This window comes from Acinonyx jubatus, chromosome B4, assembly GCF_027475565.1.
Source record: "Acinonyx jubatus isolate Ajub_Pintada_27869175 chromosome B4, VMU_Ajub_asm_v1.0, whole genome shotgun sequence".
Lineage (NCBI taxonomy): Eukaryota > Metazoa > Chordata > Mammalia > Carnivora > Felidae > Acinonyx > Acinonyx jubatus.
The window spans coordinates 40639020-40662142 of record NC_069387.1 but is presented as its reverse complement, the minus strand read 5'-3'; the positions used below and the strand labels follow the sequence as shown (position 1 = coordinate 40662142).

At 43.4% G+C, this 23123-nt stretch overlaps 2 protein-coding genes and 1 non-coding gene across 6 annotated transcripts in view; 1 reads left to right on the top strand and 2 right to left on the bottom strand.

The window, feature by feature from the left end:
* NCAPD2 (non-SMC condensin I complex subunit D2) overlaps window positions 1-19277 on the bottom strand; it is a 30567-nt gene extending 11290 nt beyond the window's left edge. Inside the window, exons 1-13 of one of the 4 annotated variants that reach the window (XM_027074106.2) lie at window positions 19121-19277; window positions 17306-17455; window positions 9103-9178; window positions 8779-8837; window positions 8118-8296; window positions 7664-7806; window positions 5406-5533; window positions 5210-5333; window positions 4889-5036; window positions 3751-3948; window positions 3283-3417; window positions 3098-3185; window positions 2825-3005 (exon numbers count right to left, since the gene is read on the bottom strand). In XM_027074106.2, the coding sequence (XP_026929907.1) occupies window positions 2825-3005; window positions 3098-3185; window positions 3283-3417; window positions 3751-3948; window positions 4889-5036; window positions 5210-5333; window positions 5406-5533; window positions 7664-7806; window positions 8118-8296; window positions 8779-8837; window positions 9103-9178; window positions 17306-17432 (1586 nt within the window). In that variant the 5' untranslated portion in view covers window positions 17433-17455; window positions 19121-19277. Of the gene's footprint in view, window positions 1-2824; window positions 3006-3097; window positions 3186-3282; window positions 3418-3750; window positions 3949-4888; window positions 5037-5209; window positions 5334-5405; window positions 5534-7663; window positions 7807-8117; window positions 8297-8778; window positions 8838-9102; window positions 9179-17305; window positions 17456-18389; window positions 18795-19120 lie in introns of those variants that run through there. The other 3 variants (XM_015061399.3, XM_027074107.2, XM_015061400.3) reach the window with 3 other exon arrangements.
* Window positions 8373-8701, bottom strand: LOC113603782 (small nucleolar RNA U85). The gene has a single exon (XR_003425466.1). It is a non-coding gene; the product is annotated as a small nucleolar RNA U85 (small nucleolar RNA).
* On the top strand, window positions 19018-20550 carry MRPL51 (mitochondrial ribosomal protein L51). Its single transcript, XM_027074109.2, has 4 exons — window positions 19018-19160; window positions 19505-19599; window positions 19683-19793; window positions 20237-20550. The coding sequence occupies exons 2-4, from the start codon at window positions 19521-19523 to the stop codon at window positions 20431-20433; spliced, it is 387 nt and encodes a 128-aa protein (XP_026929910.1). The 5' UTR covers window positions 19018-19160; window positions 19505-19520; the 3' UTR covers window positions 20434-20550.
* The last annotated feature ends 2573 nt before the right edge of the window (window positions 20551-23123 follow it).

Below are 23123 nucleotides of genomic sequence, written 5' to 3'. Positions count from 1 at the left end.
TAGGAAATAGGTTTGGAAGGGACTTTACAATGCATGTCCTTGTTATAATTTAAAATTTTGTACCGTGTGAATGTACTAATTAAAAAAAAAAAGATTTTTAAGTAATTTCTACACCCAATGCGGGGCTTGAACTCACAACCCTGGGTTTAAGAGTCACATGCAATACTGACTGAGCCAGCCAGGCTCATTTTTTAATGTAATTTTCTGTTCTAAAAAATACTATTATTAAACTGTTAAAAAGTTTTTAAAAGAAGTTTTGTTCTAACACACATTTAACTGGCATCAAATACCTCAGTTATTAAGACCATAACCCAGCACTGACTGCTGAGGTTTTCTGAAGGAGGAGGGGACATCTTTAACATGAGAAGAAATCTTTATTTTAACTGACAGGAGAAAATACTAATATGGTTGGAGGCAGAAGAAGCAGTTATAAAATTACAGTACCTCTTTACACCTTAGCAAAGTAAATAAAGACACCAGAGAGACATAAGGGAGAGCAAACTAGCCACCTTCCATTCAGTCTTTTCTGAACAGCCTAATTAGGTAGGAAAAAAATCAGTAACTTGTGGCTGAGGTTTAAGGAGACCTGCTGATAGCTAGAAGGGCTTTTGTTGCTAGCTGCCCTGAAGTTCTAGAGTCATAAAAACACTGGGAGAAATCTGTTCTCCAAGGTCAGGATTAGCAATGAGGCTGATTTCAAGATTAAAGTAGGATTAACGGAGTTTAATATTATTTATTAGCTCACAGGATTTAGTAGAAAGAAATTAGAGACCATATGATCTAGTCAATTGCTTTTTTTAAAGGCTTTTATTTTTTTAAAGGTTTTTTTGTTTGTTTGTTTCTTTTTAAAGTAAGCTCTACGCCCAATGTGGGGCTTGAACTCACGACCCTGAGATCAAGAGTTGCATGCTCTACTGAATGAACCAGCTGGGCGCCCCTAATCAATTTCTTATTTTACAAATAATGAAACTGAGGCCAAGGAAATTTAAGCAACTTATTTAAGATTATACAACTAGAATTATACTTACAGGCTTTCTTCTTCAAATGGAGAACTTTTGCATATTTAATTATAATATTATTTACATTTAGCTGTTTTCATGGTTTCTTTAAACATTTGTAAAAGTAGAAAAGCATGCTTAATTGTGGACTGTGCCTTTGGCATAAATCTGGTGTTCAGGCCATTATTATAATGAAAACACCTACCATCACTTGGTGGCAGCATACCCCAAGTACAGTTCATTTCATTTATTTAAACAAAAATTTTTTAATTTATTTTGAGAGAGAGAGACAGAGAGAGAGCGAGAGCGAGCATACAAGCAAGGGAGGTCCAGAGAGAAGGAGCCCGATCCAAAGCAGGCTCCACAGCATCAGTGCAGAGCCTGACACTGGGCTCGAACTCATAAACTGTGAGATCATGACCTAAGCTGAGATCAAGAGTCAGATGTTTAACCGACTGTCCCACCCAGGTGCTCCTATTTACTTTTTAAAGACTTTTATTATTTTTGAGAGAGAGAGAGAGAGAGAGAGAGAGAGAGAGAGAGAGAGAGAAAGTGAGCAGGGGAGGGACAGAGGATCCGAAGCAGGCCCTGAGCTGACAGCAGAGAGCTGGATGTAGGGCTTGAACTCATGAACCACAAGATCATGACCTGAGCAGAAGTTGGACGCTTAACCAACTGAGCTACCCAGGTGCCCTGATGTTTTTTTAAAGACTTTTAAAAAGATCTTTCTTTCTTTCTTTCTTTCTTTCTTTCTTTCTTTCTTTCTTTCTTTCTTTCTTTCTTTCTTTCTTTCTTTTTCCTTCCTTCCTTCCTTTCTTTTCTTTCTTTCTCTCTCTCTCTTTCTTTCTCTTTCTGTTCTCTTTCTTTCTTTCTTTATGAGACAGAGCGAGCGCATGCGCACACAAGTGAGAGGGTGAGAGGGACAGAGAGTGAGAGAGAGAGAATCCCATGCTGTCAAAACAGACCTCAATGTGGGGCTTCATCTCACAAACTTTAAGATCATGATGTGAGCTAAAATTGACAATCAGACGCTTAACTGACTGAGCCACCCAGCTGTCCCAAGTGCAGTTCCTTTTAAAGAAATACTGTTCCTCAAAAGTTAACTCTAGAGGCGCCAGGTGGCTCAGTCAGTTAAGCGTCCAATTCTTGGTTTCAGCTTAGGTCATGATCTCATGTTTTGAGTTCGAGCTCCATGTTGGGCTCTGCGCTGACAGTGCAGAGCCTGGTTGGGATTGTCTCTCTCCCTCTCTCTGCTCCTCCCTTGTGCTCCCACACACACTCTCTCAAAATAAATAAATAAACACACACAAAAAAAGTTAACTAACTCTAGGGGCACCTGGGTGGCCCAGTCCGTTGGGCATCTGATTTTGGCTTAGGTCATGATCTCACAGGTTGTGAGTCTGGGCTCTGCACAGGGGTCTGTGCTGACGACTCAGAGACTGGAGCCGGCTTCAGGTTCTATGTCTCCTTCTCCCTCAAATATAGGTAAAACATTAAAAAAAGCAAAACAAAACAAAAAAACCAATGGGGGTGCCTGGGTAGCTCAGTCAGTTAAGCATCCGACTCAGTTTTGGCTCAGGTCATGATCTCACGGTCTGTGAAATGGAGCCCCGCGTCGGGTTCTGTGCTGACAGTGCGGAGCCTGCTTGGGGTTCTCTCTCCCTCCCTACCTTATTCTTTCCCCCTTCCCGGCCCATGCTGTCTCTCAAAATAAGTAAATAAACTTAATAAAAATAAATACATACATACATACATACATACACACATAAATAAGTTAACTCTAAACCTAAAAAGATCATTAGAGAACATCTCACTCTTTCACATACTTGTAACTAGCCTTGGCAAGCAACTGATGGATGCGTTCTTTCACGTCTTCGGTGGTCTCTGTACTAGCAATCACCCCAGGAATCTCCTCTTCTTCCTGGGGAAGCTTTAGCAGCTGCTGCAGGGTAGACCTCAACTCTGGCAGCATGGCTTCCCACTCCTCCTCTGGGTCCAGCACTGCAGCTGAATGAGAAAGTCTCACTTAGACTCTTGGAGTTTCTGATGGCAGGGAGCAGGATGTCTAGGGTGAGGATTCCTACACAGTAACTACTTACAAGCAGCTGCAGTTCGCCTCTGGGCCCTCATCTCTTGTAATTTCTGGGTTTCCTTCTGCAGTGGTCCAGCAAGGTCAGTGTCACTAAGCTACCAAGGTAAAATGAATATCAGGGTCATTAAGTCACATAATTTCATTCCTGTTTCCATTTGTTCTTTCTCTTTTGGGTAGATCAAGCCTACTTACCTTGCAGGAAAAGGGATTATTGGCAAGAAAACTGGCCAGCAGCTGAATGGCATTTTTACATACTAGCACTGACTTGTCTGCCAGACGTCCCACTGCTAGGGCCACCACTGCTTGGAAACGTGTCAAGGGGAGAGCCTATGTGGGGTAGGAAGAGAAGAATGAGCTCACGTACCACATCATCCATTCTGTTCATCATACTCAAAATGTTCTTGAAGTACACTGTATGTGAGCTACCTACTCACTCTAAAGAAACTTTTCTATGGGATATAAAATAGTTACTCTTTGTCGTGGTTAAGACACAGTATAGTCCTTAAATGGAGCCAGGCATCCTTGTCCTTGGTAGAGGAAGACCTTTATTACTGGTAGTAAGAATGTGAATTCTAGACTCTTCTGTGGGACACGGGATTCCTCTTTTCTCCAGCCTGTCAACAATACTGTTATGTCTTTATCATGCAGAAGGCTATTCACCTTCTGCTGGACGATTCGGGTAAAGAGCTGCAAAACACGGCTCCGCACAAAGGAGTTGACGTCGTGGCCATGGGCTTGCAAGGTGTCCAAGAACTGGTCTCTGGTGTCTCGGGCTGCTTCCTCCAGTTGATCACCATTCAGAACCTGCAGGACCATCTCCGCCATAGCTGCCAGCACAGCATTGCGCATCATGTAACTCTACGGGAGAAGTGGTCTGGTCTGAGGCTCCTCACTCCAATGCTAACTCTCCCTTCCCCAAACTCTTGGGCCTGTCCAGGCACAAAGAAGAGGTGAGGCCTTAAGTTAAGGGTAAGCTTGCTTCACTCTGACTTTTTCTGGTCAGTTGCCTAGGTATCCACTCCTGAGATCAATGGAAGGGGCCTTGTCTGCTTGAGAATATAGGGACAAAATAAACAAGAACTCCCATTTTTTTCCCATAAGGCTCATCACATCTGTATACGTTTAAAAAGCATTAATTTCTACCTTTCATCTGAAGCTTCAAAGCCTTTGATCCATCCTAATAAAACACCCCCTTCCCTCCCACTCCTTCTTGCATTTTACTGACAAAAGAATGAAACACAGAGAAGCACAAGTCAGCCCTAGGGTGCCATGCAAGTCCACTGCAGAATGTGAGGAACAGGGGTTGGGGTTTTTACCGGGCCAAGAGCCAGAGAATGGAATCTTGCACAAGAAGTTATAATACACTAGATGACCTAGGAGACTATCTTTGTCCTTGACATTGACCCGGGATGCCCTGCATCAGTGCGGGAGGCAGCCAGGCAGAAAGAATTGAGAGTGGCACTGTTCAGAGAGTGCAGGCAAGCTCTATGGTAGGAAGAATGGAAGGAGCTTCATCCTGATGAATGGAAGGGACTCAGAACGATGGCCGAGTGACTCTCACTAGACCTAAGGCGTGGAATTGCCATCCCCTTACCAGGCGTGGATAAAACCGGTTGATACTGAAATGGAGATTAACAAATGGCTCTTTAGTCAATAAACTCTATCTGCTTCTCTGTAGGAAGAAACTGCCACCAAGTTATGCTTAGACACCTTGACTTCACGGGAAAGCCATCTTCCTGTTATAAGAAACAGCCTTAAAATTCCCAGAAGAACCTGAGATTCCCAGGGGACCACTTACCTCTCCATCCAGATGATCCAGCAAAATGCACATGCTGGACATCAGGATGGCTGGGATGTGTTCTGCTAGTTCTGTCAGAAAAGCTGCAAAGCCCTTTGCCCCTGAGGGGTCCCGACTCAGCTCCTGGGGACACTTCTGTCCAATCTCTCTGTGCAGGAAAGAAAGCACAGCCACAGCAAGATACTTCAGTTCCCAGTAAGGGAAGGGAAGTCAGCTATCTAAAATCTAAAGAAACCTAGTATGTACAGAGAACGCATTTCTAATCTTTCTTTTATCTTCCCCCTGAGGGAGATGAGAATCAGAAACTTAGACAAGAGTCACCTTACAATCTCTCCCACGATGCTCTTCATTCCATAATCAGTTGCCCACAGACTCACAGCCGCCACCAGTACCGGTGCCAGGTGTTCAAAGTGCTGCAGCATCTGGATGATCTTCACAGTGGCACCTGTGGAAATACTACACGTGAGAAATTACGGGCAAAATGGAAACCGCGGGGCAAGGCAGAGGGCTAACTTACTGAGCATATGATTATAACGTGTCAAGGCGACACCAAGCAGGCGTGTTATAGCTTCCCGGGTGGGGCGGTTCTTCTGGTGACTAATGGTGGGGTTCTCCAGGAGGCGGTAGCAGCAGCCAGTAACCAAACTGAGAAAAGGAGGGAGGGAGATGATGAAGTCAGCTGTGTGGATTCATCTATACTGGGGCCCTGCCGCTTTCATTCTCCTTCTCCTGCCCCAAAGTCAGGGTCTTCTAGCTTTCTTCATTCTTTTGATCACCGTCTACACCAAGGTGCTTTGCTTTGCCGACTCTAGATAGGTGCTCTGTCCTTCGAGATTACCAACCTTCAACCAGTTATACTTATACAGAACCCAAATAGATGATAAAGGGTAGGAGAAAGTGACCAATGACTTCCCATGGTTAAACATCATGGTTAATTCAGTTCTTATCTTGGTTGACCTTTTAGGTGCACTGGATGCAGCTGACCACATTTCTCCTGGAAACACACTTCATGTGGCTTCCCAGATGCCAGACTCCCTTCCCCAGAGTACAGTAAGGATTTCTGCTCTCCTCTAGCTATGCTTACTGATTTGGTAATCTCAGACTTGGGGCATAAATACCATTTATATAAATACACTGACTGCCCAAATGGGTACCCTATCTCAGACCTCCCTCTCGTGCTCCAGACTTGCACATTCAACATCGGAATCAGACAACATTGCTTGGATGTCTGATAAGGACCTCAATCTTTGTATCCTCTCTTTGTATTCAAACTTTGAACTCTTTTTTTTAAGCATTTTAAAAAAGTTTATTTATTTGAGAGAAGAAAGAGAAAGAAGCAGGGAAAGGGCAGAGAGAGAGAGAGAGAGAGAGAGAGAGAGAGAGAGAGAGAGAGAATTGCAAGCAAGCTCCATGCTGTCAATGCGGAGCCCAATGTGGAGCTTGAACTCACGAACCGTGAGGTCATGATCTGAGCCAAAATCAAGAGTCAGCTGCTTAGCTCCCTGAGCCAACCAAGCATCCACCCCCGCCTCTTTTTATGTTTATTCTGAAAGCTCAGGTCAAAACCCTGAGTGAGTCATCCTTGACTGAACTCTCCCTCAAACTTCATACACCTCTGTCAGATTATCCTGTAAGCTCTACCTTAGGGAAAAAAGTACAGAGTCCATCCACTTCTCCCCATATCCACTGCCACTCTTGGGTCTAAGCTACCATCATCTCTTGCCCAAGTTACTGCAACAGCCTCCTAACTGGTCTCCTGCTTTCTTCCTTTCCTTTCATAGTCTGTTTCAACACAACAGCCAGGATGATCCTGTTAAAGCCCTAGTCAGACCACGTCACTGCCCTGCTCAGAACCCTTGAGTGGCCCCATCTCTCTCTCAGAAAATGCAAAGTCACCATGATGGCCAAGGATCTGTACAGTTGGCTCCCCACTGCTTCTGGGATTTCACAGCCTATCCCTTTCACCTGCTCAGCTGCCATGTCTCTCGCCTCACTGCTACCACCTGTACATGCCAGATATATGCCTTCCTCAGGGTTTTTGTACCTGCTGTTCCGTTCCTCACCCTTGTTTATTCCTCCATATTCTCGTGCCTCATACGGCCTCCTCTGGGTTTTTGCTCAAATGTCACCACCTCAAAAAGGCCTTGCTAGAACAGCTGATTTAAGATCACAACTCTCGGGGCATCTGGGTGGCTCAGTTGAGCACCCAACTTCAGCTCAGGTCATGATCTCATGGCTTGTGAGTTCAAGCCCTACATTGAGCTCTGTGCTGACAGTTGAGCCTGGAGCCTGCTTCAGATTCTGTCTCTCCCTCTCTCTCTCTCTCTGTCCCTCCCCCGCATGCTGTTTCTTTCTCAAAGAAATCACAACTCTCTTCCATCAAACTCCCCATCCCCTCCTCTATTGTTCTCCACAATCATAAAGTATAAAACAAACCATGTATTTTACTTACTTTAAAAATCATCTTCTGCTCTATAATATAAACTCTAAGAGGGCAGAAACTTATGTTTCTAGTGCCTGCAATAATACCAGCCATGCAGCCAAGAGATTCTCAATAAATACTATGTCATGAATGAGCAAATGGGCATTAAAGATAAGAAACTCATGGCAGTTTCTAACATTTGTTATCTACTTACTAACAATTCTATGTTATGAGTATACTTCTATGTCTTACATACAGAAGTGAGGCATGAAATGAAGTATTCAGAAAGAAGACATATCTAGCAACAGAGCCCTCGTTCCTCACAGTTCACTATGACCATCTTAACCACCGACCTGACAAATTCCTCTTCAATTATTGAGTGGTTCCACAGGTGACGAATGTCCAGCTGGAGCAGCTGCGTTAGAAGCTGAAGAATTGGTTGCCTCTCTTCTTCCCAGTCAAAGCCGTGGGCGGCCTTGGCCCGGGTTTTCTTCCCCTAAAAAAAGGATCATGCATACATTTAGGGAAAAATAAGGAAGACAAATCAGGTCAAAATCTGCTAGTCTGAGTGCCCAAACTGTCCAGTATTGAGATAAGGTAGAAACTAACACAGCAGATGTATTACAAATTGTAAAATATAAAAGAGCTCCTTGTCAGGGCAGGATATGCTGTGATATTTTTGAGTACTTCCTCATAAATCCTAAAAAAGGACAGACAGGATTCCCAGAATTGTTGGATTCTCTTCTTTCCCACTGACCCCCTGATCTCCCCAGGCCCCATGTTGAGTGAGCCAGGAACTCCAATTACCTTCCCAAGGTCCAGGTCCATGAGGCTTGTCTGGCTGCTCATGGTCTCAAAGGATTCCACGAGGCGTATCAGAGCATAGCAGTTCATTTTGAGGGCATTTAGGTGGGCGCTCCTATCTGACACACTCAGAGCTGCATCATCCAGGACAGTGGGAAGTTCCTGGGAATGACGGGATACCACTGCAAGGGGCAAAGTACGGAGTCAGCTTTGTTCACTTTCCTCATCTGCTCTGGCTTCCAAACACCCAGCATCAGCAGCCATCAGATTACCAAAGATCTGTGTTTCATCTCTCAGTGGCCACAACACAAGCCAAGTCCTTTGGGACCCCTGACCCCGACACGCTGAACACGCCCTGTCCCCACTCTCTCAGGCCAGCTACCTCAGTTTCTCCTTGGCAACTGGAAGAACTACCTCTATTAAAGAGAGGCAGTTCAAAAGTAGGAAATATTTCTTGTTGGTCTGCCCTTACAGCGAACACACACAACTCTGTATTGTCCACCAAGATTACAGACCTTAATAGGTCAAAAGTCCCCGGGCTTAGCCAAACCAACTGAATCACCACAGCCTTGATATCATCACGTGGCTGATAAAATGTAGGAAACAGTAAACAAACAGACAACAACAAACACCTTCCATCCCCTACCCCCTGACCCATAAACACCTTTCATCAGGAATTCCAGAGTATCTTCCTTGAGGCCAGGATCTATACTTCGAAAGTGACTATGAGGGAAAGAAAGTGTGGGGGGTGAGATAGGAAACTGCAGAGCCCATTCTAGATCAGATCAAACCTGAAGAATCTAAGACTTAAACACATCTGTGAAATTGCTCAACTGGTGTGAAGTTGGGGTCAATGCTCATTAGTAGAATTATCAGCACCCCGAACCTTTATCAGTGAACCTATAATTTGGAATTTCAGGACTAACATGCAACATTAAGGTAAACAGCCGCTAGTTCTTAGGGCACCAGCCAGATGCGTTCTACTTACTGTAGAATGCTGTAGACAGTATCAAAGTGCTCCAGCATTGCCAGGGGCCCCTGAGCTCGGAAGGCAGCCTGAAATGCTACAAAGATGAAAGAAACGAATCAACACAGAGTGGAGATGCCTTGTTGGTAAATTCCATTCATGGCAGAAAATCCAGTTAATCACTTTTACTGCTTGAATACCAAAAAGAGACAGTTCATTTCAATGTAACCTATTATGGTTTTTTTAATTGTGAAATGACAAAAAGTGGCAAAAACAATACAGAGTTCTTGTACTTTTCACTCTGATGATGTTAACATCTTCTATAACCACAGTACAAGAGTCTATAAGAAATCAACATGAACTCAATGCTATTAATGAATCTACAGACGTTATCTGAATTGTTAGTTCTTCTATTTATGTCCTTTTTCTGGTCCAGGATCCAATCCAGGATCCCACAATGCATTCAGTTGTCATGTCTCCTTAGTCTCCTCCCATCTTTGTGTTTCACAATCTTGACACTTTTGAAGTATACTATTCAGTTATTCTGTACAATGTCCCTCAGTCTGTTTGCTATTTTCTCATGATTAGATTGAGGTTATGTATTTTTGGCAGAATGACCACAGAAGGGAGCCTCCTATCAAAGCATCACACCAAGAAGTACATGGTATCAATGTCTTATTACTATGTTAACCTTGATTACCTGCTAGTGTTCGCCAGCCATCTCCTCTGTAAAGTTACTATTTTCCTCTTTTGCAGCAAATAAGTATCTTGTTAGGGAGATACTTTGAAAATGTACAAATATCTTGTTTCTCCTCACATTTTGCCCACGAATCTGTCCATGATTCTTGCCTGCCACAGTACAGTTATTACTGAGGTGTTAGTAAACACTTTGACTTTTCTTTTTTCTTTCTTTCTTTTTAAAAAGATTTTAAAGTAATCTCTATACCCAACATGGGGCTCGAATTTACAACCGAGATCAAGAGTTGTATGCCCTGCCGACTGAGCCAGCCAGGTGCCCCTATATGGTGATTTTTCTATCTCCATCATTCCTTCTACACTTACTAATGGGAATGCCACTCTAAGGATGAGCTGTCCCTTTCCCTCTGGTTATTTATTCAAATTGGAATAGACTCACGGTTATTTCCTTTATTCCATTTTAATGCATTCCTACTACTATTTATTTTGTTGCTTAAATGATCCCATGCTTGACCACTGGGAGATCCTTCAACTTGGCCTGCCTGCAGTCCTTTCAACGTGGTCCCTTCACTTTTGCTCTCTTACTTCCTGGTATAAGATGTTCCAGGTTCATCTTGTACTTTCCTTGGCCCAGTTCTGCAATCAACCATTCTCAACAGAGTCCTCATTTCTTTTGTGGAAGTATGGCATGTAGAAACCAAGTTCTAGGCACTAGTTAGGCTTACTGCTATTGCACTGTATCATTGGTTTTAGGTCCTCTCAGTAGAGAATAGCAGGGCACGTACGTGTATATACATACATACCTGTCATATCTGTTTTGATCTGTTTATATATTAAAAATGAGTTAATTTACATATTTTACTTAACCCTAGCATACACATAAAGCAGTTTCAGAATTGCTAACCCATATTCCTATAAAAAATATTTTACTAACTCAGCTTACAATAATTGTGTAAAGTTCTTTCTTCTAGAGTATATACACAATTACATTTTTTTTTTTAATTTGAGACAGTGAGCGAGCCCAAGTGGGGGAGAGAGGCAGAGGGAGAGAGACAATTTTAAGATTCAATAAAAAATAAACATTCAAAGTATAATTTAAAAAAAAGAATGAGACACAAAGCACAAGCTCTTTTGTAATCCTTCTTCCCTATCAACAAACCTCTCTGCCAACATCTTCCCATTTTTTGCTGGAGTCTCAAGAGAAAAGCTAACCTGTCCCACTGCCCCAAAGATGTATCTCCTCTTTTTCACCTTTGGTTTTATCCTGTCCAGGAACTGCTCTTATTCTGCCAGCATGCTCAGGCCTCCCTTCTTTATATATTTATTTATTAAAAATTTTTAAAATATGTTTATTTACTTTTGAGACACACACACACACACACACACACACACACACACACACACACACACAGAACCTGAAGCAGGCTCCAGGCTCTGAACTGTCAGCGCAGAGCCCACCATAGGGCCTGAACTCACAAACCATGAGATCATGACCTGAGCTGAAGTCAGACGCTTAACCTGACTGAGCCACTGAGGAGTTCCTTTATATTTTTATGTTTTAAAGTTTAATTTATTTTGAGAGAAAGAGAGCATGAATGGGGGAGGGGCAGAGAAAGAGGGAGATAGGGAATCCCAAGCAGGCTCTGCACTGCCACTGTAGAGCCTGACACAGGGCTCCAACCCACCAACCAAACCCTGAGATCACAACCTGAGCCAAAATCAAGTCAAACACTCAACTGACTGAACCACACAGGTGCCCCAGGACTCCCTTCTTTAAAACAAAACAAAAACACTCAATGCCTTTCATTTGACTTTGCTATCATATCCCTTTTAAGATTTATTTATTTTTGAGAGAGAAAGACAGACTCGCAAGTGGCGGAGGGGCAGACAGAGGGGGAGGCACAGAATCAGAAGCAGGCTCTAGGCTCCAAGCTGTCAGCACAGAGCCTGACTCAGAGCTCGAACTCACGAAGCATGAGATCATCATGACCTGAGCTGAAGTCGGATGAATGAGCTACCTAGGGGCACGTGGATATCCCTTTTAAATTGTGTCTCCTCTTTCAATTTCCTGATCTGTTTGTGGGATTTATCAACCTAACAAATATTCTCTCAAATATTACCAACTACCTATTTTTTTAATTACAACTAATGATTTTCTTGGTCCATATATCTGTTTAATTCTTTGAAGCATTACCTACTGATCTAGAGTCAGACTGCTAATTTAGGTTTATATTCGGCTTGAACATTTACCAGGCCAAGCTACTTAGCTTACTAAGTCTGTTTCCTCTTCTCTAAGTGAGGAATAATACAAGATTGCACATCATAGGGCTTTTCAGAATTTTTTGGTAAAGGTTAAGTAAAAATAATCCTGTGAAGCAGTCAGAATAATACTTAGCACACAGTGTAACTCAGTATATGTAATTTATTTATCACTCTCTTTTTTAAAAGCTTATTTATTTTTTTTTGAGAGAGAGAGAGAGAGAGAGAGAGCGCAGGGAAGAGGCAGAGAGAGAGGGAGACACAGAGGGAGAGAGAGAATCCCAAGCAGGCTCTGCACTACCAGCGCAGAGCCTGATGCAGGGCTCAATCCCATGAACTGTGAGATCGTGACCTGAGCCAAAATCAAGAGTCAGATGCTTTAACTGAATGAGCCACCCAGGCACTCCAGCTATTTATCACTCTTACAAACTTCCTTCTGTAATCTGGAAAATATAGAAAAATGGAAAAGAGAAATACACAGCAATTAACATCTGGCTAACTTTTTTCCATCTCTTTCCTATGCTTAGTATTTCTGCTGTTGAGGTCATATCACATACTCACTTCTCTGTTCTGCTTTTTAAAACTTAATATTATGGGGTGCCTGGGTGGCTCAGGCAGTTGAGCATCCGACTCTTGATTTTGGTTCAGGTCATGATCCCAGGGTTGTGGGATTGAGCCCTGCATTGGGCTCTTGTGCTGAGCGTGGAGCCTGCTTGGGATTCTCTCTCTCTGCTTGTCCCCCACTCTCTCTCTCCAAATAAATAAATAAAACTTAATTTTACAATAAGCATATTATAAAACCTTCGTAAATAATTTTAATGGTCACATAATAGTCCATCATATATATATATCTTAATTAACTTACTATTCCTCTATCATTAGACATTATATCTTTTTTTTTTAAATTTATTTTTCTAATGTTTATTTTTTGAGACAGAGACAGAGTGTGAGCTGGGGAGGGTAGAGAAAGAGGGAGGCACAGAATCAAAGCAGGTTCCAGGTTCTAAGCTGTCAGCACAGAGCCCGACATGGGGCTCAAACTCATGAGCATTGAGATCATGACCTGAGCTGAAGTCGGACGCTTAATCGACTGAGCCACCCAGGTGTCCCTCTCTTCTTTATAATGTAGGCTTCATGTCCAATGTGGGGCTTGAACTCAGGACCCTGAGATCAAGAGTAGCATTCTCTACTGAGTCAGCCAGGTGCCCCTATTGTTAGACAATATGATATTTCTAATTTTTTCCACTAAAATTCACATTTACTCCCTTGGCAAACCTGGATTAAATTCAACTGCCTGCTTACTTCATTCATGTAATCATACAAATAAAAATGGCTTGACAAAAATATACAATCATACTAACTATTCTCACTTTAAACTTATGACCATTAATCTCAAGTGGGCCCTTAGTATTTCTTGGTAAGCCTGTTACAAATTCCCAGGCCTCTTCACCTTCTTCTAGGCAATTATTTCACACCTTTCCTCTGCTCATAAGATCAAGGCCTTCTTCCCCAATTCCTTCTCAGTTAAAGGCTTCACTTCCTATCTCACTGAGAAAATAGAATCACACAGAAGAGGGGCACCTGGGTGGCTCAGTTGGTTAAACAGCCAACTTTGGCTCAGGTCATGATCATGCAGTCTGTGGGTTCAAGCCCCATGTCGAGCTCTGTGTTGACAGCTCGGAGCCTGGAGCTGGCTTCAGATTCTGTTTCTCCCTCTCTCTGCCCCTCCCCTCTCTCTCTCTCTCTCTCTCTCTCAAAAATAAACATTAAGAAGCACATAGAAGAGAACTTCCAGCTGCCCCAAGATCTGTATTTCCCCTCACTACCTGCATCTGTGCCCAGCTACTCTGTCTTTTCTTTTGCTACTGCAGATAAACTGTCCCAACCCTCTAGTAAAACCATCTCCTCCCTCTGTGCACCAGATTACACACTCTCTTACCTACTAAAGATACTGCTCCAACAATCTGTCCCCTCTCCCTCTTGCAATCATCAACCTAACCTTCTCTGATAGCTTCCATTCAGTACATACACATGTAATGCCACCCATCTTATAAAAAATCCTCCCGGGGAGCCTGGGTGGCTCAGTCAGTTGTCTCTGACTCTTGATTTTGGCTCAGGCCATGATCTCAGTTTGTGGAATCCAGTCCCACGATGGACTCTGTGCTGACAGCATGGAGCCTGCTTGGGATTATCTCTCTCTCCTTCTCTCTGCCCTTCCCCTGCTCTTCCTCTCTCTCTCAAAATAAAAAAATAAACAAAAAATCCTCCCTCAACTCTACCTCCTCCTTCATCATCACCTCATTTCTCTGTTACTCATGAAAGCAAAACAATCAGAAAGCTTTCTAAACTGTCTTCCCATTTTCTCATAAACCCACCTATTTCAATTAGCCTTTTGCCCCCACTACTCCTCTGAAACCGCTTTCCCCAATCACCACATTGTGAAGTCCAGTAATTAGTTTGCAGTTGAGCTCTCCACTTCTTTTTGAAACATCTCTTAATTTAGCCTCCGTTTAGTGCCTTTGTTCACTTTCTGCCTCAATGACTGGTCCTCAGTTTCTCCTACTGGTTCTTTCTCATCTTTCCAGCCTCTAAATACTGGGCTGTCTCAGCTCTTGCATCTCTAAACTGCTTTTTGTCTCCATCTACACTCAAATTTCATGGCTTTAAATGGCCTTCTACATGCTGAACATTAAACCCCAAACATATAGCTGTAGCGGGCACCTCTCCCCCAAACTCCACAATTCTACAACCAACAGCCCAAAGCTGCTCCTCTCATAAGTTACCCCATCTCAGTAAATGGTACTTCCATTTTTCTAGTTGCTCGGATCCAAAAACCTTGTAATCATCCTAGATTCTTTCTCTAACCCTGTAAATCCCAGCCAATCCATCAACAATCCTGTTGGCTCTACTTTTAACATCTATTCAGAACCTGGGGTGCCTAGATGGCTCAGTTGTTGAGTGTCCGACTTCGGCTCAGGTCATGATTCATAGCCCTTGAATTTGAGCTCCGCATTGGGCTCACTGCTGTTAGCATGGACCCTGCGTCAGATCCTCTGTCCCCGCCTCTCTCTGACCCTCGCTCGCTTGCACTCTCTCTTTCAAAAATAAATAAAAAATATTAAAAGGCAAAAACATCTATTCAGAACCTAACTTTTTATGAATACCTCTACTGTTATCACCCCAGGCAAGGCAAGCTACCTGGTACTACTGTATTACCCTCTCAATGAGTCTCCTGCTTCTTCCCTTGCCCCTCACACTATTCAACACAATAGTGATACTTTTAAAATGTCAGACTGTGCCATTCCTGTGTTCACACTGAAGCTAAATCTTTATTATGACCTACAAGACTCCAGATTAGTGCTTCTCTAACTTAAATGTGCATCTGAATTACCTAAGGATATTCTTAAAAAACGGATTTTCTGATTCAGTAGTTCTGGGATGGGTCTTTATCTTGGATTTCATTTTTTTTTTTTTTTTTGGATTTCTGATAAATTCCTAAATCATGATTCTAATTTGCTGGTCTGAAGGCCACAGTGTAAGGAGCAAGACTCTAGAATAACCTGCACCACTTCTCATCTGACATCTTTACCTAGCTTACCCCACTCCAACCATATTGGCATTTTCCCACCTCCGAGCCTTGGCACTGGCTTTTCTCTCTGCTTAGAAGGCCTATCAGAACTATCTGCATAATTTACTTCTTCACTTTTAAGGCCTCTGCTCAAATGTCACTGATCAGCAAGCCTTCACTGATCATCCAACATAAAATGCAGTTCCTACCCTGCCACACCATATTTTGTTTATCCTGCTTACTTTTCTCCCTGGCATTTATAGCCATCTGACATAGTCCTTATTTATTTATTCCTTGTTGAGAACCTTGGGAGAAAGAACTTTGTCAACTTGTCTGTTTTGTTTACTGTTGTGTCCCCAGGACCCAGAACAGTGTCTGATAGTGTATCGTCAGTAAATACTTATTGAAAAAGGAAATGATTTGATCTTATAGAACTTAGGGTTCTAAACACCAAAAGCAATGCAATTATTATAAAAAGAACTCTTAAAGCGAGTAATTATTCATTTAAAAAATGATGCATTATAATAACTGAAGAACAATTTACTACACTGTGCAGCCTGTGCAATTGGTGACGCATATATCAACACTATATGGAGAGAATAGTCTATCTCCACCATAGTGGATTCTGTTGACTTGCCAGCTACTGGTTGACCTCCACACTCTGCGTTCTTCGCTTACCAAATGGTGATATGTCTGGGTTTAGGGAGGCTCCTAGATAATAATCTTTATCAATTTAGACAATCTGGGTAAATCTGTATCCCTTATCAGTAATTAGTTCAGGGAAATAGGCAAAATCCAATTCTGGCTAGGTCTGTTGGGAGGCTTCTGGTAAAGTTTTAAAAAAAGAAAGAAGTATACTACTTCTTTACTACTTCTGTACATAAGAGCAAGGAGCTGGCATCTAGCAACCATCATGGCCAAGAGGAGACAAGCTGGAGTTAAATTATCAAGCTGCTGCATTAACCAACCCTTCTTGTTATAGAAGATAATAAATGAAGTAGGCTATTATCCCTATCTTAACAGATGAGGAAACAGGTACAGACAGAATAAGTAACTTGTCTAAGGTGAGAGTGGTAGAGCCAGGATTCAAATTCAGATAGCTTGGCTCCAGAATCTTAATCTCTACTCTATGTACCTCTCTAAAACAACCTGAAAGACCACTTCCAAGAAGTATAGTGACATTACAAGGTCTTAGTGATAATGTATAAATTGCCTTGTTCATCTGTAGGTTTCAACAGATAACTGTATTGTGCATATACTGTTCAGTGTTGTAGGTGTACATATTTTTTTATTATTGCACACCCCTGGAAACAAGAGATCTAGACTCTAAAAAAGTACTACCTGAAACAGGTCAGGTCAAGTCCCATACATTCTGAGAAAGCTACCTTTTCCTGTAACTTTTAAATCCATCAGAACTTAGTTTTGGCACATGGTAAGAGGTAAAGATCTAAAATAAGTTTTTCTCCAAAGAGTAGCTGCATACACCAAGACTGTTTTTTGAATGATTGAGAAAAGGAGGTCAATGTGGATACTCTTCATGTAATACATCCCAAGCAATGCTAGGAAGAAAACCATGAATAGGAAAGATGGGTTCTTTGCCCTCATGGAGCTTAGCAGTGTAGTGCAAAAGGCCAATAATATAATTACATGGGAGATGGCTGTTTTGAAGGGCCAGGCACAGTAGCCGCTATGAAGTCTTACCTCTAAGCTGTGATGGAAGATGTCGGATGGACAGTACCTCTTGCACTACATACTGATTCACTCCTCCACTTTTCAACAACTCCTCTGGGGCTAAAGGCAGATGGAACTCATACAGCTGGGGACACATCTTTCTCCCACTGGCTCACAGGGCTGGAAACCAAACAGCAAACAGATCAAGATCTATATCTAAGGACTGTCTTTTTAATCTGGTTCTATTATTCCTCCACCCTCAGATATATGACGCTTATATCAAACTTATACCACGGCGGTAACGTTATCTTAAGAGGATGTGAGGCAACCCTGGACTGGTCCAGGATTCTAGTCCAGAATCTAATTCTAGTTGTGACTCTGCTATGTGGTTATGTCACTTACCCCCCTGAACCTCATCTGCACAACAGAGTTACTAATCTGATTATTTTGCACAGTTGCTCTGAGGATCAAATGAGTCAAAAGACATGAGAATGTTTAAAGAAATACAAAGTGGCAGGGCACCTGGGTGGCTCAGTCGGTTGAGCGTCCAACTTCGGCTCAGGTCATGATCTGGCGGTTTGTGGGTTCGAGCCCCGCATCGGGCTCTGTGCTGACAGCTCAGAGCCTGGAGCCTGCATCAGATTCTATGTCTCCCTCTCTCTCTGCCCACCCGCCCCCCCCCCCCCCCCGTCACATTCTGTCTGTCTCTCCTTCAAAAATAAATAAACATTTAAAAAAATTAAAAAATATATAAAGTGGCATATCAATGCATCAAGTTAGCATTTCCATTTTAACGGACATTTCCATTTTTATGCACTGAGAGAAGGCCTCACTCAAGGCTAGGGCAGTGGGCCAGCATGGACTAGTGCGTGTCCTGGCTCCAGAATGGGAGAGTATTAACATTTAACATCTGTTTACTCTGTGTCACGTTCTTATTAGGCTATTTGAATATATCATATCTGATCTAGTTCTTCGAATGCCAATCTCATGGAATGCATGATAACACAACCCTATTTACAGATGAGGAAACTGAAGCTAGAAAAAAAAAAGGTTAAGAGATTTGCCCATATTCCGCACGGGTCTGTTAAAACTTACTGTTTCTACTACATCTTACCGCCAGAATTACGCCTAATATCGCATCATACTGCCCCATCCCCAACCTTCCCAGTCTTTCATTCCCCGCTGCCCATTAACACCACACCTCAGAAAAGAACTTCACCCGCCGCTCCTCCGACTCAGGACGTGGGGCCGAAATGAAGGAAAAAACACGGACTGCACAATACGCACCAATCAGCACCGCAGCACTCAAGCGGGCACAGAAACCGGCCAATCCCCGGCAGGCGGAGGCAAAAACCCGCCTCTGAGCCTGGCGCCGCGCGGGCAAAGCCACAAAGGTGGAGTTCAAATCTCAACCGCCGTTAGGAGGCCAATCGCGTCACTCTCTGCAGAGACCCGCCAATCACATCTCAGGAGCCTGGAAGCCAGACGCGCCGCCAGGGGCGGGGCAGGGTCTAGATCCCCTGCCCGCCTCCCCTCGTCTCGCGGCTGCCTCATTCTGCCGCCCTTTCTAGCTAGGCGGTGATAGCGCCCTTGGGCTAGTGACCCACTCAGTCACCGCCCCGCCCCCCCCCCCCCCCCCCGGGGCAGGAGGCAAGTCCAAGCCGGAGTTAAAAGGTTTAGGCTCTAATCCATGTTCCGCCATCTCCTCTATGTGACGTCCAGCAGGTCACTTCACTTTCTGCGCCTCAGACTTCCTCCCCAGTAGAAAAGGGATAATAAATACAGCTACAACACAATACTGCTGTGAGGCACAGAAAAAGAGGTTTTGGGTTCCGGAGTTTGCACCTTCATCTCCCTCACAGTTGAGGGACGCCCCCAGGAAAGAGTGAGTTTCCTCGAAATTCAGTTTTGGGGTGTCCTGGGCAACGACGAAATGAATCCCTCTGCTCTCCCGACTCTCCAAGACTTCGGCGGGCGAACCGGAAGCACCTGGGCGGGGTGGGAAGGGAGGGAGGGGTTTCAAGGCCTCTGTACACCGGAACTTGGAGGGTGGGGTTTGTGGCTGGGGAAGGAGGAGCCAAGACGGGTCTGGCTGCGGGAGGTACCTCGATGAGACCCAAGATGGCTCCTTCCGTCTAGTGTCCTGTGAGGCTGGCGCGGAAGGTCCCTGTCAGCTCCTCGAAGGTCACGTGTGACCCTACTCTTATGCTTGTGTGGTTGCTGTTGTAGGGAAGAGACGAGAGCAATGGCAGGGAGCCTCTCTTTGGGGGCAGGCAGGGTCCTATGGGGCCGGGTGCCCCTATCCTGCAGAAGTTTCTCTCTGGGTAAGTGGCTGATGTAGAAATTGCCCTGAGAACTGCTTGTCAGTAAGCGGCTCAGACTCATTCCTTTTCTTTCCCGTCCCTAGGTATTCCCGGAATGTTCCACGTAAGGCTCACCCTCCCGCCTCCCAAAGTGGTTGATCGTTGGAACGAGAAGAGGGCTATGTTCGGGGTGTATGACAACATCGGGATCCTGGGTAAGATTCGATTCCGTGGTACAGAATTTCAGAGTAATTTTTCACGTAAGATTATCTCCCCCCCCCAGTGTACGAATGGTACCATGCTCAGTAATAAGAGCCGACACTTAACGTGCATATTCTGGTTGTTTTTGACGCTGTTCTGAGTGCACTACATGTATTAATCCTTACAGTAAGGGTTGTTTTTTGTTTTTTCAGTTTACAGGTAAGGAAACTGAAGCACAGAGGGGTTAAGTGATTTTTTTCCAATTCTAGTAAATGGCAGTGCCAGAATTTGAACCACAAGCAGTCTGGCTCCAGGGTCTGTGCTCTTGATCGTGTAGGTGCTGCTTGTCTGTAGGCGCAGCTCAGGAAAATGCAACTGCATGCTGAAGGCTTAGCTGGTGGAGGCTGTGTTCGTTGCCTCTTGTCTGGGAACTAACGTGTTCTCTCACATTACACAGGAGACTTTGAAATGCACCCCAAAGAACTGATCAGGGGCCCCAGATGGCTTAGAGGCTGGAAGGGGAATGAATTGCAACGTTGTATCCGAAAGAAGAAAATGGTTGGAAATCGAATGTTCCTTGATGACCTGCACAACCTTAACAAACGCATCAGCTACCTCTACAAACACTTTAACAGACATGGAAAGTACCGGTAGAAGAGAAAGCTGGGAACTGTGGAAGAGACACATCTGTCCCGGGGGAGGGGGGGGGGGAGACAGTACTTTTCCCTTTGGGATTTGTATGCTCTCTAATAAAATGGGGCTTCTTTGGAATCTGTTATTTGCTCTTTATTTTACTCTTACATTTTATTTTACTCTAGATGCTACTTTTATTCATTCAAGTAGACTATGAACTCTGGCTCATCCATCCATAAGTCTAGGTTTGGACTTCACCACTTGCCCATTGCAGACTAGCTATATTTTTAGCCTTTAAAAAAGAAAAGGGGGTGGGGGCGCCTGGGTGGCTCAGTCAGTTAAGTGTCTGACTTCAGCTCAGGTCATTGATCTTGCGGTTCGTGGGTTCCAGCCCCGCATCCAGCTCTGTGCTGACAGCTTGGAGCCTGGAACCTGCTTTGGATTCTGTGTCTCCCTTTCTCTCTGCCCCTCCTCTACTCATGCTCTGTCTTTCTCTGTCTCTGTCTCTCTCTCTCAAAAATAAATAAACATTAAAAAAAAAAAAAAGAAAGAAACGGGGCACCCGGGTGACTCAATTGGTTGAGCCTTGGATTCTTGATTTCTGCTCAGGTCCTGATCTCACAGTTCATGAGATTGAGCCCCTAATGGGGCTCTGCGCTGACGTCGTGGAGCCTGCTAGAGATTCTCTTGGCCACTCCCCTGCTCTCAAAATAAATAAACTTTAAAAAAAAAAAAAGAAAAAGGAAATTGTTGGCACTTTTTGACATTTAGCTTTTCATGTATTGAAAGTGGTAATTTCTTATTGCTTCATAATGCTGTTACCTTAAATGTATGTTTGAAAACATTTTCACACTGGAATGAAATGTAACAAAATTATGCTTGTTCATTATTTTCATCAAAAATATTGGGTACTTTTTCTAAGTTGAGAAATGCAAGAAAAAATGTAATAGATAACATGGTTTCCTAGTTAGGGGATAAAGATATATTCTCACATGTACACTATTTTTTTTTAATTTTTATTTTTCAACCTTTTTTATTTATTTTTGGGACAGAGAGAGACAGAGCATGAACGGGGGAGGGGCAGAGAGAGAGGGAAACACAGAATCGGAAACAGGCTCAAGGCTCTGAGCCATCAGCCCAGAGCCCAACGCGGGGCTCGAACCCGCGTACCGCGAGATCGTGACCTGGCTGAAGTTGGACGCTTAACCGACTGCGCCACCCAGGCGCCCTTTAATGTTTATTTTTGAGAGAGAGAGACAGAGACAGAGAGAGAGAAAGAGAGGCAGAGCATGAGTGGGGAGGAGCAGAGAGAGAGGGAGACACAGAATCCCAAGCAGGCTCTGACAGCTCAGAGCCTGACTGGGGCTCAAACCAATGAACCGCGAGATCATGACCTGAGCCAAAGTTGGACACTCAACTGACTGAGCCATCCAGGCACCCCAAAACATATTAATTTAAAAAAATTCAGTGCTTTTAAGTTTTTTTTCCCAGTGATCTTAATTTTTTAAAAACTCGGTGATTTTAAGGTTTTTTTCCCAGGGGAGATTTGGTGGGGTTTTGAGGGTTTAAGCAGGATTGTAACATTTGGATAGATCATCCTGGTAGTTCCTTAGAGGATGGATATGAGGGAGGGCAAGACTAGAAGCAGAAAGATATAGTTTACTGATTCTAGGAGGCATTTTTTCTTTTCATTCTAACATCTAAATTGGGGGGTGCCTGGGTGGCTCAGTTGGTTGAGCGTCCAACTTCAGCTCAGGTCATGATCTCCTAGTTGGTGAGTTTGAATCCTGCCTCCGGCTCTGTGCTGACAGCTCAGAGCCTACAGCTTGCTTGGTTGGGATTCTGTGTCTCCCTCTCTCTGCCCCTCCCCGCCTCTCAAAAAGAAATAAACTTAAAAAAAAAAAAAAGATGGTAAAAAATATCTAAATTGGGATGTTTCACTGTAACTATTAGCCAGATGGTAGTCATACTGTATTTGTCATACCTACTCAGAAGAATCAAAACTTGCCAAATGGGTGTCTAAGGCTTGGAAGAAAATTCTGGAGACAGAAGAGAAACACTCTACTTTAAGAAATGCCGCATCACCGAAGCCCTTGATGGCATGCACAGAGGACTACGTTGTGTGAAAAATCATGGACATCTAAGAGTAAGTAAAAAAAAAAAAAATAATAATAACCATAAGAGTCAGGCTCTGAATGTGAAGTTTTGGGAATACTGTTACCATGTTGCTCTTTTAAAATTTCCTTTTTATGTATGCACAAGAGTGAACTATTATAAAAATCTGTATCTATATAAATCTACATTTTCAATAAATATAAAATAAAAATTCTGAGTGATAAGAAAGCATTGTGTCAGTTTTCTTTTTTTCTTAGCGGAAGCTAAAATAATGGTAAGTTTTACAACGGATAGTGTCCAGGCAAGGGATAATAGTCTAAAGTGAGAGTAGGACAGTGATACGAGGGAAACGAATCCTTGAAAAACTAAGAAGGAAAGATCCACTCAGCTTGGTGAATTATCAGAGGAGGGGTACAGATGAACGGGGAAGGAGATCTAGGGTGGTTTCTAGGTTTCTGGTTTGGGCAACTGAGTCAGTGTGGTAGCCTACCTGGGAGGGATTACAGGGGGAGTTCGATTTAGGATAATTCATTGCATGAGGAGCTTGCGGGCTATGTTGAAGGAAAAGGATGAATAAAGCCTTCCTAATTGCTCTG

Coding starts and splice junctions, on each gene's coding strand:
- MRPL51 (XM_027074109.2), top strand. CDS start 19,521: ATGGCAGGGAGCCTCTCTTTGGGGGCAGGCAGGGTCCTATGGGGCCGG. Junction 19,600..19,682: donor CTGCAGAAGTTTCTCTCTGG/GTAAGTGGCTGA, acceptor TCCCGTCCCTAG/GTATTCCCGGAATGTTCCAC. Junction 19,794..20,236: donor TGACAACATCGGGATCCTGG/GTAAGATTCGAT, acceptor CACATTACACAG/GAGACTTTGAAATGCACCCC.